This window comes from Sorex araneus, chromosome 5, assembly GCF_027595985.1.
Source record: "Sorex araneus isolate mSorAra2 chromosome 5, mSorAra2.pri, whole genome shotgun sequence".
Taxonomy (NCBI): Eukaryota; Metazoa; Chordata; class Mammalia; order Eulipotyphla; family Soricidae; genus Sorex; species Sorex araneus.
In genome coordinates, this window is record NC_073306.1 from 198,888,957 (window position 1) to 198,906,033 (window position 17,077).

General features: G+C 43.0%; 1 protein-coding gene across 2 annotated transcripts in view; it reads left to right on the plus strand.

The window, feature by feature from the left end:
- USO1 (USO1 vesicle transport factor) overlaps positions 1-16,560 on the plus strand; it is an 80,003-nt gene extending 63,443 nt beyond the window's left edge. For both annotated transcript variants that reach the window (XM_055140391.1, XM_055140392.1), the window contains 11 exons: positions 2,145-2,255; positions 2,508-2,626; positions 2,770-2,951; positions 3,674-3,795; positions 6,615-6,753; positions 7,422-7,585; positions 8,326-8,415; positions 9,481-9,579; positions 13,748-13,855; positions 14,350-14,565; positions 15,611-16,560. In XM_055140391.1, the coding sequence (XP_054996366.1) occupies positions 2,145-2,255; positions 2,508-2,626; positions 2,770-2,951; positions 3,674-3,795; positions 6,615-6,753; positions 7,422-7,585; positions 8,326-8,415; positions 9,481-9,579; positions 13,748-13,855; positions 14,350-14,565; positions 15,611-15,697 (1,437 nt within the window). In that variant the 3' untranslated portion in view covers positions 15,698-16,560. The remainder of the gene's footprint in view (positions 1-2,144; positions 2,256-2,507; positions 2,627-2,769; positions 2,952-3,673; positions 3,796-6,614; positions 6,754-7,421; positions 7,586-8,325; positions 8,416-9,480; positions 9,580-13,747; positions 13,856-14,349; positions 14,566-15,610) is intronic.
- Positions 16,561-17,077: the final 517 nt, after the last annotated feature.

The following is a 17,077-nucleotide window of genomic DNA, read 5'->3' on the forward strand; positions in this document are numbered from 1 at the left end:
GTTCTTGCATAGGCTTATTCTTGAGTACTCATCTTTTTCTTTTTCCTTTTTTTTTTTTTTTGAGTACTCATCTTTTTGTTGCTATAGTTAATGAGGTATTTATTCCACCTTCTGTTTCTTTTGTTTGGGGATCACACGCAACAGTGCTAAGGGCTTACTCCTAGCTCTGAGCTCAGGGATCACTCCTGGCGGTGCTGGGGGCAGGGGTGGGGGAACCATACGGGGTACAAGGGATCAAACTGAGGTCAGCTGAGTGGAAGGCGAGCACCTTACGCACTGTGTACTGTCATCTCTCCTGTTTCTCATTAGTTTGGCTTTGCTCTTCTTTCAGTTTGCACTGCAAAGGGCAGATTTCTAGAAGACTCAGATTTTACTCTAAGATCATTTTAGTTTACTCAGACATTAGCCAGTGATGAGGATGCCCATGTGCAGACACTGTGGTTTATTTGTGTACTTCCAAATGGTGTTCTGCCTCATCGAATTTGTGTATATAGTCAAGAGAAATCAACAAACCATTCATAATGAATAATTAATTGTAAGGTTTTTATAGCTCATAGGACTGTAATTAAGAGTAACTTTTTTAACCTTCCAGTTTACATGGGACACATAAAGATATGTTGTGGGCATAAGAGGCAAAGAAAGAGCAAAAATAAGACCTCATGAAATAAGGTGTTATGAAATAATCTTACTTTATAAACCACTTGAAGAGATCTGGTTTGAAATTTGTTTAATTCAGTATTAAATATACTTTGATTGTAGAACCTCTGAAATATTGGCATCAAGGTTCATAAAATTAGAACATAAAACCAAGCTCCTGGAAGATAACTAATAGCCTAGTTCTCCCTCTTGGAAAACCTGAAGCTACCGAGAGTCTATTGCTCGCTCAGGAAGCCTGACAAGCTCCCTGTGGCATATTCATATCCCAAATACAGTAACAGATATATACATACCTCTCAGAGAGCCCAGCAAGCTACCGAGAGTATCCTTCCCGCACAGCAGAGCCTGGCAAGCTACCTTTGGTGTATTCGATATGCCAAAAACAGTAATGATAGGTCTCATTCCCCTGACCCTGAAAGAGCCTCCAATCGTTGGGAAAGACAAGTAAGGAGAGGCTGAGTGTAATAGAGATGCTACTGGTGTCCGCTCGAGTAAATCCACGAACAGCGGGATGACAGTGATACTAGTGCACAGAAAATTTTTTAAACACATTCATGTTTACTTTAAATCTTATTCCTTATCTAGATCTTTGAATAGTAGCATTTTAGGTATATTCTCAAATTTCCTCTAGCAAACAGCTCTCTCTTAGTTTTCATTATTTTGTTTCAAACAATTTCATATTTTTATCTTAAACAGTGTAGGTTATAGTGATAAAGAAATGTTCTGATCTAAGAGAATATTCCATACAGAAGATATAAGTGTTATATTAAAATTTAGAAAACTAATTTTGAGTTACATACTATTTTTAGTGCCATTTATTATCTTTGGCAGGAGTATAGTTTATAGTTTGGTACAATTAAATAATCTAAAAAATCCTTTTTTTACTCGATTGTGTTTGTAACTTTTTATCTGGAATGTAGCTGGTGAATTTGTATCTGGCCTGTTAATACTGTTTTTTAATGAAAATTGACTAATTCATGGTACTATTTTGTTGTATTTTTTCCCTTGACTTTAAAAGTTCCTATTTATTTTAGAATTTTTTTTAAGCACTATAAATTTGCCAAGCAGATCTATATGATTATAAATTGTTTTAGGATTTGTTTGTTTAATTGAATCACTCTGAGCTACTGTTACAAAGCTTTCAGGTTTGAATTTCAGGGGTTTGTTTTGTTTAAGCAACTACATAATAAAGTTCTTCTATACCACAGATTTTTTCTTTTCCACTAACAGAATTTTTGATAACCTGGGATATGCCTGCGCACATGAATCAATTCTAATTTCTGCTCTTTGTTGATTTGGGCAAGTACCATTTGCAGAAGACACAGGAATGATTTTAGTTCAGTTTTTAAATATGCATTTCTGACACATGTTTTATAAGCTACTCAAATTGTTTTATTAGCTGCAAATGGGTAAAGACCTTAGGACAACTTTAACTTTGAAGAAAAAAATTAAATGAATGGAGATTTATGCCAACTTGTCTATTGCAGGGAAGCAAAATACAAACAAGAGTTGGATTATTAATGTTGCTTTGTACCTGGCTGAGTAACTGTCCCATTGCAGTAACACATTTTCTTCACAATTCAGCTAATGTCCCATTTGTATCCTTTACGTTTTAGTAGGATATATGTATATTTCTAAAACTATCTTTTAATTAGAGATCACCCTAAATATTCCAGTTGTTGAAGCTCTTTTAACTGTCTGAATGGTGGTGGTGCTTGCTTATCTGTATATGTGGCTAGACCGTGTATTGAATTTCTCTTATATTTGAATTTATTTTATATACATATGTATAACTCAGATAAGGTATTCTAGATATTATGAATCATTGATCTCCTTAACAAAGATTTCAGCTCACAGGACAGATAGCAGAAAATCTTGGAGAAGAAGAGCAGTTGGTTCAAGGCTTATGTGCCCTTCTGTTGGGCATTTCGATTTACTTCAATGATAACTCTCTAGAGAACTACATGAAGTAAGTACGAAGAAGACGCTATGGGGAATGACCGGCTAGTAGTGTCAGGAGATCACAATTCGAGTTTTCTGCCAAAGCGTATGTAGACCGTGTCTCTGTTTTGTCATGACTTCTTAGGCATCTCACTCTACTTTCCTCTGTAGAGAGAAGCTAAAACAACTAATAGAGAAGAGAATTGGCAAAGAGAATTTCATAGAGAAACTAGGATTTATTAGCAAACATGAGTTATATTCTAGAGCATCTCAGAAACCTCAGCCGAACTTTCCCACTCCAGAATACATGGTATTCGATCATGAGTTTACGAAGCTGGTCAAAGAACTTGAAGGTAATACAAAGTTTTGATAATCACAAGTAAGTACTTATAATTGTATTGTGTGTGTGTATTTTGGACATAGGCATATCGGTGAATGGTAAGCCTGGAAGTACGGTTCTCTAGCTCCAAGCTCTCGTTCTCTTTTTTGTTTTCAAGAAACTTGTGAAGATTATTTCTTACTGTTATAGACTTAGGCCATATGTTTTTACCAGTTCATTTTGTCGTCATTGTTTTGGGGATTGGACACCTCGTAGTGCTCAGGCTTACTCCTGGCTCTGTGCTTAGGGATTACGCCTTCCCATATGTGGTTCCATGTCGTCTCCCATGTGTGGTACCGGGGATCGAATGCAGACTGGGACATTGTAGGCAGGCGCCCTGCCACTGTACTAGCACCTTGGCCCCCACTTACTCTTTGCTGGTGGTGCTAAGGGGGCGCTTCAGAGCAGAGCTTGGGGCTCTCCAGGCTGAGCGCTGCAGCGTGAAGGCTTGAGAATGCCACACTGCTCGGGCCCTCTGGTGCTGCTTGGCCTCTCTGATGCTGGGGGTCACCTGGGACAGCCCAGTGGTGCCAAAGGGCCTTCAGGCGACACCAGGCCGTACGTGGGGATGGTGTGCAGGAAGTTGAGCCCGGGCTTGCGCCCTCTGCAAGTCCTCCCACCCACATGAGTTTAAGTCCCCACTAATAAAGTGCTTACCGTGCGCACAGCAAACTTCAGATGAGCCTTCTTTTTCAGGTGTGATAACTAAAGCTATTTATAAGTCCAGTGAGGAAGATCAGAAGGAAGAAGAGGTGAAGAAAACCCTGGAACAGCATGACAGCATTGTGTCTCACTACAAGAATATGATTCGGGAGCAGGTATGTGCGGCTGACGCTCGATCCAGAGAGCTGCTTTCCTACTTCTGCAACGAATTCTTCCTGACAGCTCAAATGCGGAGGGGATACACTTGGACTATGTGAATATAGGCCCAGTTAGGAACTCAACATTGTATGAGATGTGGTGAATAAAAATATGAGTCGGTCCTTAGTGATAATACGGCAGGTAGCACACTTGCCTTACATGCTGCTGACCCGGATTCAGTCTCTGACACTCAGTACAGTCCCCCACAGCCCCACCAGGAGTGAGCCCTGAGCACTGCCAGGTGTGACCCAGTTTTTTAGAAGCTTGGTCCTGAAGCAGTGGTTTTCAAAGTAGATTTCATATTGGAGTCACCTAAACAAACTGAAAATACTGTGTCAGGGGTGGGGAGGGATTCGACGCCGAAATCATGCTGATGTGATTACCATCCTTGTGATCTGTCCCTCAACCCAATTTTTAGGGATGTTACAAAGACATCCAGGATTGCTTGTGTGTTTTTTGGAGACCATACCCGATGCGGCTCACGGGCTACTTGTGGCTCATTGCTCGGGTTCTTGGGGGGACCATGTAGTGCCGGGTATCAAACCCAGGCCTCCTGCATGCAAAATTTGCTCTCCTGCCCATTGAACATCTCTCCGTCCCAAAGATAGCCAGGAATTGTAAAAGCTGTTCAGGTACGGAGGCAAGTTTGAGAACCTCTCGCTGAAAGCATTTGTCCAATAAACATAAGACCAGGAGTCCAAGCCCTGGCACCACCCACATTGCCAAGGCAGGACTGTGTTTTGAGGGATCCCCAGTGAGAAAGCACCCTGGAAGAGGGGGTCCTGGCCACCCTTGCCTTCCACCGTGCTGTGTATCCTGCCAGGGGAAATTCTTAAAGAGAGAGAGAGGTTGGGCCTGAGATAGCAGGGAGAGCGTTTGCCATGTACACGGCGACCTGAGTTTGATCCCCTGAACACTGCCACGAGTAATTCCCGAATGTAGAGTCAGGAGTAACCCCTGACCATGGCCAAGTGTGGCCCAAAAACCAAAAAGAGAGTGATAGAACTTAGTCTTGGGGCTGGCAGGGAGGGTGAGTGAAGAAATAATACAGTAGTTCAGTGGGTAGAGCACGTGCCTTTCGTGCTGCCGTCCCGTGTTCTAACCCCAACATGCCATATGGTCCTCTGAGCTCCTCCAGCAGGAGTGACCCCTGAGCACAAGAGCCAGGAGTAAGCCCTGGGCATGGTGGGGTTGCAAATTGGAAAAATAAGAAAACAAATTAGTAAATAGTTTAATAATAATAGGGTAGTGAGAGTTGACATCTCTGTTTTTGTTTTTGTTTTCAGTGTGGGGGAGGAGAGTCATACCTGGTGGTGTTCAGGGTTTGCTCTGTGCTCAGGGATCACTCCTAGTGGGCTTGTGGGAACATTTGGGGTTCTGGACCAAACCCAGGTCGGCTGTGAGCAAGGCGAGCACCCTACTTGCTGTAACATGACCCAGTCCCAACATCTCCACCTCTCCCCCAGTATTTTGGGGTTTTTTTTGCTTTTTTGTCACACTTGGCGCTGCTCAGGGGTTACTCGTGGCTCTGCACTCAGGAATTACTCCTGGCAGTGCTTGGGGGACCATATGGGATGCTGGGAATCGAACCCGCGTCGGCCACGTGCAAGGCAGACGCCCTCCCGCTATGCTATTGTTCCAGCCCCAGCCCCCCTACTATTCGTAATGTTCTGTTATGTAATCTTTTCTTCATGTTACTAGAACCATGCACGTGTATATGAATGTACATTTACTAAGGTTAATAGTTAAGTGTAAAGTGCTTAAATGCTTTGGCGGACTGTACAATGGGGTCCTGGCCTGGCCATTCCCATACCTGCCCACTGCCATTTCTCCCTACTTGCCTCGGAACTACCATGAGACGCTAGACTTTGCCACACTTTTTTTTTTTTTAATTTTATTGAATCACCGTGAGATAGTTACAGGCTTTCATGTTTGGGTTATTATCACACAATAATCAAACACCCATCCCTCCACCAGTGCACATTCTCCACCACCAATATCCCCAGTATACCCTCCCTTTCCCACCCTCCTCCTGCCTCCATGGCAGACAGTATTCCCCATACTCTCTGCTTTTGGGCATTATGGCTTGCAACACAGACACTGAGAAGTCATCATGTTTGGTCCATTATCTACTTTCGGCATGCATCTCCCGTCCCGACTGATTCTTCCAGCCATCATTTTCTTAGTGATCCCTTCTCTGTTCCATCTGCCTTCTCCCCTCTGCTCATGAAGCAGTCTTCCAGCTATGGGGCAATCCTCCTGGCCCTTGTATCTACTTGTCCTTGGGTGTCAGCCTCACGTGATATTATTCTATACTCCACAAATGAGTGCAGACTTTGCCACACTTCACTTGAAATCTCACAATTTTGCAGCTTTGGTGCACATTAGTGTGCTGTTGCTGCCATGAATGTGTTTGGAGGTATTGAGTACTTGACCCAATACAGTCTCTAATTTGGGGGGCGCTCCTACACGGTGCTCATGGGGCCTGGGCTCTATCCCTAGTTGTCCAGCCGGAGAGGCAGGGGGGGATTTGAGGCCAGGCAGTTTGCTGCTGCTCTGTATTGCTGAAGGCTGCAAGGGTCACACACACAGATGCCTGAGGGGCTTGGCGAGGCGACCTGATCGAGTGCTGGGGACTGAACCTGGGGCCTTCGGAGCCAGACATGCACTCCAGTCCTCTCAGCTGCCTCTCAGCCAGTCTATTGTGTAGCCTGCTCATCTTCATATTGTTACTTAGTCTGACTTTAAAACACTTGATAAACGTTTTGTGCCACAGGATCTGCAACTTGAGGAGTTGAAGCAGCAGATTTCCACATTAAAAAGTCAGAACGAACACCTTGAGACCACAGTCACACAGCAGGCATCTCAGATTCAGCAGCACAGGGACCAGTATAATCTCCTTAAAGTCCAGCTGGGTAAGTGGAGTTTGTCCTCCCATGGGTCCTACGGAATGGGCAAAGTCACACAGGTACTGGGAGTGGACGAGACTATCCCTGACCTTCAGTTACCTCTGCAGCGAACATATCGCCTCAACTTAAACTCTGAACTCCTTGTTACCTATTTGATTAAATGGTCCCTTGATACTTGAGAATCATGATTACTGATGCCCGGACCCGGCCCCAGCCAGCTTAGTCTGAAACTCCGGCTCAGGGAGTCAGCTACTGGACGGAACCGAACCCACTGTGCTGTCTTCATCATATATCACCAAACCATACAGTTTAGTCATTGGGGCGGGGGTGGGAGGGTGGGGGGTTGACTTGGAAACTGTAACTGTGCAGGGGACACAGAGGAGATACCTAGCAGTACTCAGCCAGGGGCTCGTGCACCTTAGCCCCTATGCTGTTTCCTCACCCCAGCAATTTAGTCTTTATAAGGTTTTGCTGATTTCCTCCCCCAAACCCTAGAAATTGCAATTTTGTAAACACACTAATTTGAAAAGATTAAATGTTTTATAAAAGTGCTCGAAAGTAAATGAATTAACTAAATTACATATTTACTTTTGTATTTGGATCTAATATAAAAGTTAAAAAAAATTTAAGTTTTAGCCTCATGTTGATTTTTAGAGTTTCATGCTCTTCCATAGGAAAAGACAATCAACACCAAGGTTCACACAATGATGGGTCCCAGATGAATGGCATTCAGCTACAGGAAATCCCTGGGTTACTAGAAGAAATAGAAGAATTAAAGAGAAACCAGGAACATTTACAAGGCCAGCTGGCTGAAAAGGACACTTTAATCGAACGGTTGGTAAGTAAATGTTAATGAGGTTTAATTATGTAAAGAAGTAATTCTTCTTATCCAGCTCTTATCATTTTCTAGATCACTTGAGCAGAATTATTATACTAAGATTTTATTTATTATTGTTTTGGGGCCACACCTAGTGGTGCTCAGGAGTTACTCCTGGCTCTACACTCAGGAGTCACTCCTACTGGGCTCAGGGAACCATATCTTATGCTGGGAATTGAACCCGGGTCAGCCGAGTACAAGGCATGCACCCTACCCATTTTACTGTCACTGCAGCCTCATATGCTGAGGTTTTAAAAGTATGACCTTTGGGGGCCAAGGAAATAGGGGCAAGGGTACTTGCATATGGTCCCTGAGCATCACCAGGGATTAGGGGTGATCCCTGAGCACAGAGCCAAGAGTGAGTCTTGAGCACTATGTGTTTGTGTGTGTGTATTATGCACAACATATGTGCATTGATATAGCTACCCAAAAAATGAAAGCATGCAGTTCTCTGCATCTTGAACAGAAATGACAGACAAAAAAAAAAAGCCAAAGCAAGTAAATGCCAGATGAACTCATCTCACTCAAAACAAGGAAATAGCCAGTGAACGAACAAACTATGGCCTTGAGTTATAAAACTAGGATTGCTAAACAGGACGGGGGTGGGAGGGACATAACTTACACGTGTACAGTTTTGTAATGCCTTCCCCCATTCCTTTAGACTGAATTTATTTCATGGTTTGTCTGTGTGCTGTTTGTAGAAATCTTCGCAAACATCACCGGACATGAATGAGCAGTCTTTAGTGACAACATCACTCAGAGATGCGGAAGAGATTGCGGAACTGAAACAGGTAAGTTTCCAGCTTGACCTAAGTGCTGTCTTTTCAAGTAATAGCCCTTTTATTCCCACACCTGCTTTATCAAGTGTAAGCAGAATTGAATAATGAAGAAGACAGGTATTTAAAAATCTGAGAATGGGGGGGCTGGAGAGATAGCACAGCGGTAGGGCATTTGCCTTGCACGCGGCCGACCCGGGTTCTAATCCCAGCATCCCATATGGTCCCCTGAGCACCGCCAGGAGTAATTCCTGAGTGAAGAGCCAGGAGTAACCCCTGTGCATCGCCAGGTGTGACCCAAAAACAAAAAAAAAAAAAAAAATCTGAGAATGGTTTTTTTAATACTTTAGTTTTATTCGTAGTTTTTTTTATCCTATTAGCTTTTCATGGTTTGTTTTTATTTTTAGTCACTGTGGATTACAAAGTGGATTAATGACACGTGATTACATGATTAGATTTCAGGCACACAGTGTTGCAACACCAATCCCTTTGCTAGTGTCCCTTTTCCCTCCACAATGGCCCCAACTTTCCTCCTACCTACCAGCCTGCCTCCATGACAGGCACTTTTTAAATAAAGTTTTGGCACCCTGACGTACAGTAATGTTACTGATAGGGATTCATGCATTAAACTTTACCACTTCTCAGTGCCACCTCCTCCTTCTAGCCCTTCTTTTCTACCGTCATGATTTTGGGGGGCTGGGGTAGGAGATGGGGGCCGCTTCCAGCAGCACTCAGGCTTACTTTTGACTCTGGTTTGGGGATCCCTCCTGGCAGGCCTCAGGAGACCAGTTAGGTGCTGGAGATTGAACCCCGGTTAGCTGTGTGCAAGGCAGCACCCTGCCTGTTAGATTATCTCTCCCAACCCCACTCATAATTATTTTTACATCAGATCTCTTCTGTTTTCTAACAGAAGTAAGTTGTGTTATTTTCTCCATTTTAAACCTGAATTTCAAGAATGGCTCTTCAGAGATTTGGCATTTCAAAAAGGGAATTAAAAGATTTGTTCTATAAGCAGGTGTTTCTTTAGTGAAATATAAGGCTATTTAATGTTAGGTGTGACTATTTTTGTCTCTGTCTTAGGAAGTGTCAACGTTAAAGTCTCAGTTAAATGCACAGTCTGCGGAGATCACCAAGCTGCAGACTGAAAAGCAAGAGCTGTTAAAGAAAACAGAAGCTTTGGTAAGTGAACTCTTTTTTTTTTTTTTTAGTTTTCCTTCTATAAATTAGTAAACACAAGGTTGTGTCTTATTATTATGCTACGGTGAAAAAGAACTGGATTTGCCAAACTCTGCTCTTTCACAGTCACAGTATCACAGTCGTACCGTTGTTCATCGATTTACTCAAGCGGGCACCAGTAACGTCTCTATACCTCCCAGCCCGGAGATTTTAGCAGCCTCTCCTCACCTATCTTCTCCAACAATTGGAGGCTCTTCCAGGGTCAGGGGAATGAGACCTAGCATTACTGTTTTCAGCATATCAAATTTGCCACAGTTAGCTTGCCAGGCTCTGCCTGTGCGGGTGGGATACTCTCGGTAGCTTGCCAGGCTCTCTGAGAGGTATGTATGTATGTGTATATAATATACATACATAGTCAACAACCATAACTCTCAAAAGTCTAAACCTTTAATTTTGACATTAAAATTCTCCTGTTGAGTGCTGACTGAGCACAGCCATGTGTGGCCCAAGAAAGAAGAAAAAAATTGAGAATTTTAAAGAAAAGTTATTGGAAGTGTCATTATTTAGAAACACAAAATGAGGGGTTGGAGAGAGAGCACAGAGGCTGGGGTGCCCGACTTGCACGCAGAAGACCTGCACTCAGTCCCTGGCTCCCCATATGCGTGTGTTTGCTCCTTTGAGACGTATTTTGACTTTCTAATAGATCCTTATTAAGTTTCTTTTTAAATTTGTATTTATTTATTTTTCTTCATATATATTTTATTTTTGTTGAAACACAACAATTTACAAAGTTGCTCAGTAATACAGTTGTTTCAGGCATTGAGTGTTCCAACACCACCTGTGTGACCTTCCCTCTACCAGTGTCCCCAGTTTCCCTCTGAGCCTCAACCTGCCTCCTTAGGCTCATAACAAATTTACTTTATATTGCTTGCTCCAACAAAACTGAAAGAAATGGCAAATAGAATGATCAGAAAAGAAATCGGTAAGAGCCGATTTGTGATTGCTACACGATTTTAACCTATGTAAACAAGAAAATTAAAACTGCTTAATATAAAATATCTATTTTCATCTCCATATGTAAGTTTTCAATTCTGGATCTAAAGTACATTGCATTAAAATTTTATACTTGGGTCTCTTCTGTAATAGGTTTTAATGTGTTCTGATCACTGTAGCAGTCACCATCTTTTTCTTTCTTGAAATAATTATTTCTTTGACCTTGTTCTGTAGGTCTACTTCTGTAATGATTCCTGTGTAATTTGTTTTCTTTCTTTTCTTTTTTTGAGGGGTGGGGGTATGGCTGGCAGAGCTCTGAGTGATAGTTTGAAAGGGGAGGTAGCAAAAGCAGAGTCTCAGGGTGGGGAGGGTCTCACTGGAAGAACACCTGCCTTGCGTGTGCTTCCATCCAGCACCTAGAAACCCCGGGATTGCACACTAGTTAGGTGTCACACTCAGTGATTTGGGGCCGTGCTGGAGAATGAACTCAGAGCCTTCCACATGCATGGCAGGAACTCTTTTTTTTTTTTTTTTTTTTTTTGCTTTTTGGGTCACACCTGGCAATGCACAGGGGTTACTCCTGGCTATGCACTCAGGAATCACCCCTGGCAGTGCTCAGGGGACCATATGAGATGCTGGGAATCGAACCCGGGTCGGCCACGTGCAAGGCAAATGCCCTACCTGCTGTGCTATTGCTCCAGCCTCTCTTTTTTTTTTTTTAAATTCTTTTATTGATTCACCATGTGGAAAGTTACAAAGCTTTCAGGTTTAAGTCTCAGTTATACAATGCTCAAACACCCATCCCCTCACCAGTGCACATATTCCACCACCAAGAATCACGATATACCTCCCCCCTTCCCCCCACCTCCCCAGCCCCCCACCCCGCATGTGTAACTGGTAAATTTCACTCTACTTTCACTTTACTTTGATTACATTCAATATTTAAACAAAAAAATTCACTATTATTCATTTGGAGTTTCTCCCCCCCAAAGTCGATCTGCTGAAAAGAAAGCATTTGGTAATTTGTTTTCCATTGCTGAGAATGAAGAGATATGAAGTCAGGAGGCCGCACTAGCAGCAGCATAGTTTTGGATTTCTGTACTTTAGTATTTTAGTAACTAAGTCCAGAGAAATGTCTGGCATGGCAGGAACTCTTAACACCAGATGACACACCTGGATCCCCATATTTTTAATACTTTTTTTGTTCTCTTTCTATTTCATTCTTTTGTCTGGCCACACTGGCTCTGTGCTTGCTCGGGGATCGCTCCTGTTGGTGCTTAGGGGACCACACCCTCCCACATGGTACTGGGGATTGAACCAGGGTCAGCTGCAAGCAAGGCGAGCACCTTAACCCCTGTCTCACCAGCCGCCATACCTGAGTTTTTAAGATAGCATTATTTCCCATCCCCCACTTTGGATACGTTTATATTTAACAGCTGTATACAGTGATGTGGGGAGAGTATGCTATATTCCTCACGCATGAGTGAACCTATTCCTGGACTGCGCAGCTGCAAAACGCTTTGCTTTTTAGGTTGGTTATTGACTAGTCAGAGTTCTAGTCATAATCATTGTCCTTGGTGGCAGCCATTTATTTGACAATAAACAGAATCAGTGTATTTGGTTACTTAGTGTTGGTCTGACTGGTATTTGATCTCATGCCTGACCCCTTAATTTTAGTTGCCAGGTTTTCTGCTCATATAAAATGATCAGAAACAGAGCCGTATAGCAGGTAAGGTACTAGCCCTGCACACAGCCATCCCAAATTCAGTCTCTGTACCACATATGACCCTGAGCCCTGCCAGGAGTCATCCCTGACTGAAGAGCCAGGAGTAAGACCTGAGCACAGCCAGGGGTGGCTCCAAAACCAAAATAAAATCTTGTCAGAAACCTTGTTGGTCTCCTGTGCAGTTTACGGAGGTCCAGGCGTCATCCGAGGGACAACCCTCTGCACATCCTTTCTGAATTAACTACGTTTCTGTCCTGGATTCTGCTACAATGGTTGGCTACTCGGAGTCCCTGTGTAAACCCCTTATAAATAAATGGTTGTTCAGCTATAGCTGACATTTCACTAAAACATGCCTTGTCAGTAATTGCAATGGGATATACAGAGTTCTTTAACATTTTCTTCTTCAGTTTATGTCTCGCTCTTTTGTTGTTCTGATTTTTGTTTTGTTTTGTTTTGCTTTGGGGCCATACCTGGCAGTCTTCAGGCTTACTCCTGGCTCCTGTGCTCAGGGACTCACTCCTGAAGGTGCCTGGGGCCTTACAGGGTACCAAGGATCAAAGAAGCCCATGTTGGATTCCTGGCATCACCTGGCTCCCCATGCACTGAACAAGGAATATCCTTGAGCACTGCCAGGCATGGCCCCAAACTCTCTCCTTATCCCAGCATCCAGATTCATAACTTAGTTCTGGTTTCCATAAAATACGCACTTGTACATTATTCAACTAAATCTGTTGCCTCTTTATAGTGAAGATTGACTTTTCACTAATTTGCCCCTTTTTTCTGTCTGAGACCTGATCAAAACTACCGTTCACATCTTTTGTTTTGTTTTGTTTTGTTTTGTTTGAGGGCCACCCCTACTTACTGTCTATTCGGGCTCAGTCGGGGAGGGGGTTGGTTGCTCCTGGTGGTGCTGGGAAGCAGCCCCAGGCTTCCTGCGTGCAGCGCTGCACCCTGTTGACCCATCTCCCCAACTGGACCCTCCAAGTCCGTGCCGACATTCTGATTGTGATGGATACGTTCTCTAAGACCATAGAAGCCTTGTCTACAACTAACGCTCCTCTTTTTCTCATGAGCAAAGTCACCTTTAACTTCAGTGTTTTTACCATGAGTTTCATCGAGGCAGTTAGGTTTAGTCTAGCACACGCCTGAAGACTCCCTAGCTTCTCCGGGACCCTCCCCTGTTTTCACGTACTTGTTTCATCTCCGGTGACCTGGGACGCTCAGCTCAGCCTCCTGTGCTCTCTGCTGAGGTCGGTTCCGCCCCGCTCCTGACTCTGCCTGCTCTCATTGTAGGGGCAGCTCACGTTTCTAGGGAGAAGCAGTTTATCACATGCAAATATAGAAATGGGTACATTTTCTGTTACTGGAAATCAAATTTAAAAAACAACAAAATTAAGTCACTTTTGGGCTTTCATACTAACTTCAAGCTTTTTTAACCACTTTTTCTTGCAGGAAAAATCAGCCCCTGTACCAGTAGAGAATGAATCTGTAATAGCCACAAAAACTACTGATGTAGAAGGAAGACTGTCGGCATTATTACAGGAGACTAAAGAATTGAAGGTCAGCCCGCATTTGGTGTTGCTTTGGTGTTGTTTTGGTGTTTGTGCCACATGCAGGAGTTGATGGCACTTATTCCTTGCTTGGTGCTGCAGGGCGATCAGGAGGAGCTGGAATCTCCCAGACTTTTTGCATGTTGTGAATTTATTCCTGTTTATCTGAAATACTGTATTGGAATTATTTTGAGGACTAGCTCATCAAGACTAATTTTGGGCTATAAAATTTATTTTTCACAGTAATCATTTATGTTGTGACAGCTAAATATGAAATTTCCTGGTGTGGTGGGAGATGGGTACTGATGAGTGGGTGAGTGTGGGGCTGTCTGTGTGTGTCTGTGTGTATGTTTAAACCTCTGTCCTTCGCATTTTCAGACATCCCCAGATTGGACAAGTTCCAGGTATAGCAATTTGTCATAGAAAAAAAACCTATTTGTTAAAAACCCTAGCAGAATTGATACTAATTGTAGATGAGTGATTTTTATCGTTTTTCCCCTCCAGAATGAAATTCGTGTTCTGTCTGAGGAAAGAGCCGCGATTAAAAAACAGCTGGATTCATCAAACAGCACCATTGCCGTTTTACAAAATGAAAAAAACAAGTTAGAGGTGGACATGATAGATTCCAAGAAAGAACAAGATGACCTGTTGGTGCTGTTGGCTGATCAGGATCAGAAAATATTTTCATTGAAGACAAAACTAAAGGACTTTGGTCATCCAGTAAGATTGAAATATTTCCTCAAACACTTTATTTTTTTTTTTTCAGTATCTTCTTTTAACTGTACAATAGTGTGGAAATGTTAGCCTGTAGTAGCAACATAGCTCTCGGTGCTTATATTGCAAGCATAGATGTGTAAGTTCGTGATGTCTTACCATTGCCTTTGTGGTGTGAGCTTAAGGGTGTGAGCACCAGGTCTGATGCAGGAGGCCCAGATTCTATCCCTGGTACCACAAGGTCCCCAGAGCACCTCCTGATGTTGTCAGAAATAACTACATATTAGGTACAGTTGCCATCATGTTGACTAAAATGATCTAATCAGTGCTTCCCAAACTTATTTGGTGTACTGCCCCCTTTCTGAGGGGAGGGGGAAAATGGACCAGCCCACTCATCGCCAAATCGATATCCTGTAACAAAGCAGAGAATCCGCCCCAGTGCACGCATGGCTGCGACCACCGCAACCATCCCCCACTCCTGATTCCCTCAGGCTCCTAGAGAGCAGTGTCACCCACTTTGGGGAAACACCCGTCTAGAAAGTGAATTGATTCCACTACCAAAATCACAACGGCTCAACTTCTGTTTTGTGATATTTGGTTTGGAGTTGTTTGTAGAGAGCTGAAATCACCCAGCAGATCAACTCCGAGTCTGTTTCATATTAAAAAGGACAGGAACTTTGAGTCTTAAATTGAGGGAATCAGATGGCTTATAATTTATAATTCTTAGGGTAAGGAATTTATTAACAGGGTGTATATAATTTTGTGTTGAATGTAAATACGTCTGGGGCCTGCACAGTAGCACTGCAGTTAAGGAATTTGCCTTGCACGTGGCCAATCCAGGTTCGACCCCCAGCACCCCACCTGGTCCCCCAGGCACCGCCAGGAATATCTCTGAGCACAGAGCCAGGAGTAAGCCCTGAGCACAGATCCAGGAGTGATCCCTGAGCACAGAGCCAGGAGTAAGCCCTGAGCACAGCCAGGCACAGGCACAAAACAGACAAACAAAATTTTTACACATCTTTGTAATGTTAAATGTTGCTTTTTTCTTTAGATTGAAGATGAAGATGAACTTTTGAGTGGAGAGCAAGATGAAGAGAATGACGAATTTGAAGATGACGACAAGAGCCAGGATATCTAGCTTTAAGATCTCTAGGAATGATAGCGATTGTACTGTTATTTTGAAGACCGAGTTTTAAGACGTGCTCTGGTTTGCCTCCACAGAAAATAAAAATGTGGAAAACATTCTCTAATAAGACTATTAATGTATTTTTAAAATAATGCCACCTATGTAACTACGCAGGACACGCATCTTTTATTTAAATTAATCTGTCCCAAAACAATCTGCAAAGAGCTTCAAACACCAAAACAATAGCGTTTCAGGCTGTGTTAGCACTGCTATTTGCCTTATTAGTTCATTGGTTGTTTACATCGGTCTGTATGTGTCTATTCCACTATCCAGAATTTGTGACTTTAAGTACTAACACATTTGATTTATGTGTATTGGAATCATTGTTTCTGAATTCAGTGTTGGGATTCTTAGTTAATGATTTTCTTCAGGGCAAGAGGGCTGGAGGGATGTTGTTTCCCCGCCCTGGGTTCCAGGACAGGACACTCCGAGTGAGTGCCTGACGCCTGTTGGTCGCTGCATTCTGTGCCCCACTCAAGGGGCAGAAGGTCACTCCAGAAGGGGATCTGGAGAATGTTTCCGAGAATATGGGCGGCGGTATATTAGCACGTGGTTGATTTTGGTTTTCTATTAAGCTAAACATCTAAAACTAGAAGTTAATAGCTCGTACCACTCAAACTTTACTATTATTTGATTATCATAAAACATTATGTTCCTAGTTTTAAGCAGACCCAAGCTATGATTTATATAATTTATTGGCATTTTTTTGCTAAATAAGTTTAAGTCAGATAATAGATTTTTAAAAAGCAAATGAAACGATGTGTCAAAATTTAATGTTTTCATAATAAAAAAAAATAGATGTTATGTTCATGTAATCCCTGGCGTGATTCCCCTTTTTTTTTAGGTTTTGAGAAAACGTATTTTGTTCTCAATAAAAGGAACCGTAAGATTGAATGGGGTCTAATTGGAAGAATTGCAGGAGTGGGAGAAGTTGGAGAAAGGTTGCGGCTTGTGAACTGAGCATTGGAGTTGTCAGCAGTGGTTTCTGCTTTAAAAGATGGATATTTGGGGGCTGGAGTGATAGCACAGCGGGTGGAGCGTTTGCCTTGCACGCGGCTGACCCAGGTTCAAATCCCAGCATCCCATATAGTCCCCTGAGCACCGCCAGGGCTGATAACTGAGTGCATGAGCCAGGAGTGACTCCTGTGCATTGCTGGGTGTGACCCAAAAAGCAAAAAAAAAAAAAAAAAAAAGATGGATTTATGTAAAAGCAGGACATTGAGAGTTGGAGGATGGGGGCCGGAACGATAGTACAGCGAGGAGGGCATTTGCCTTTCGCGAGGCTGCCCTGGGTTTTATCCCCAGCATCCCATATGGTCCTCCAAACACCGC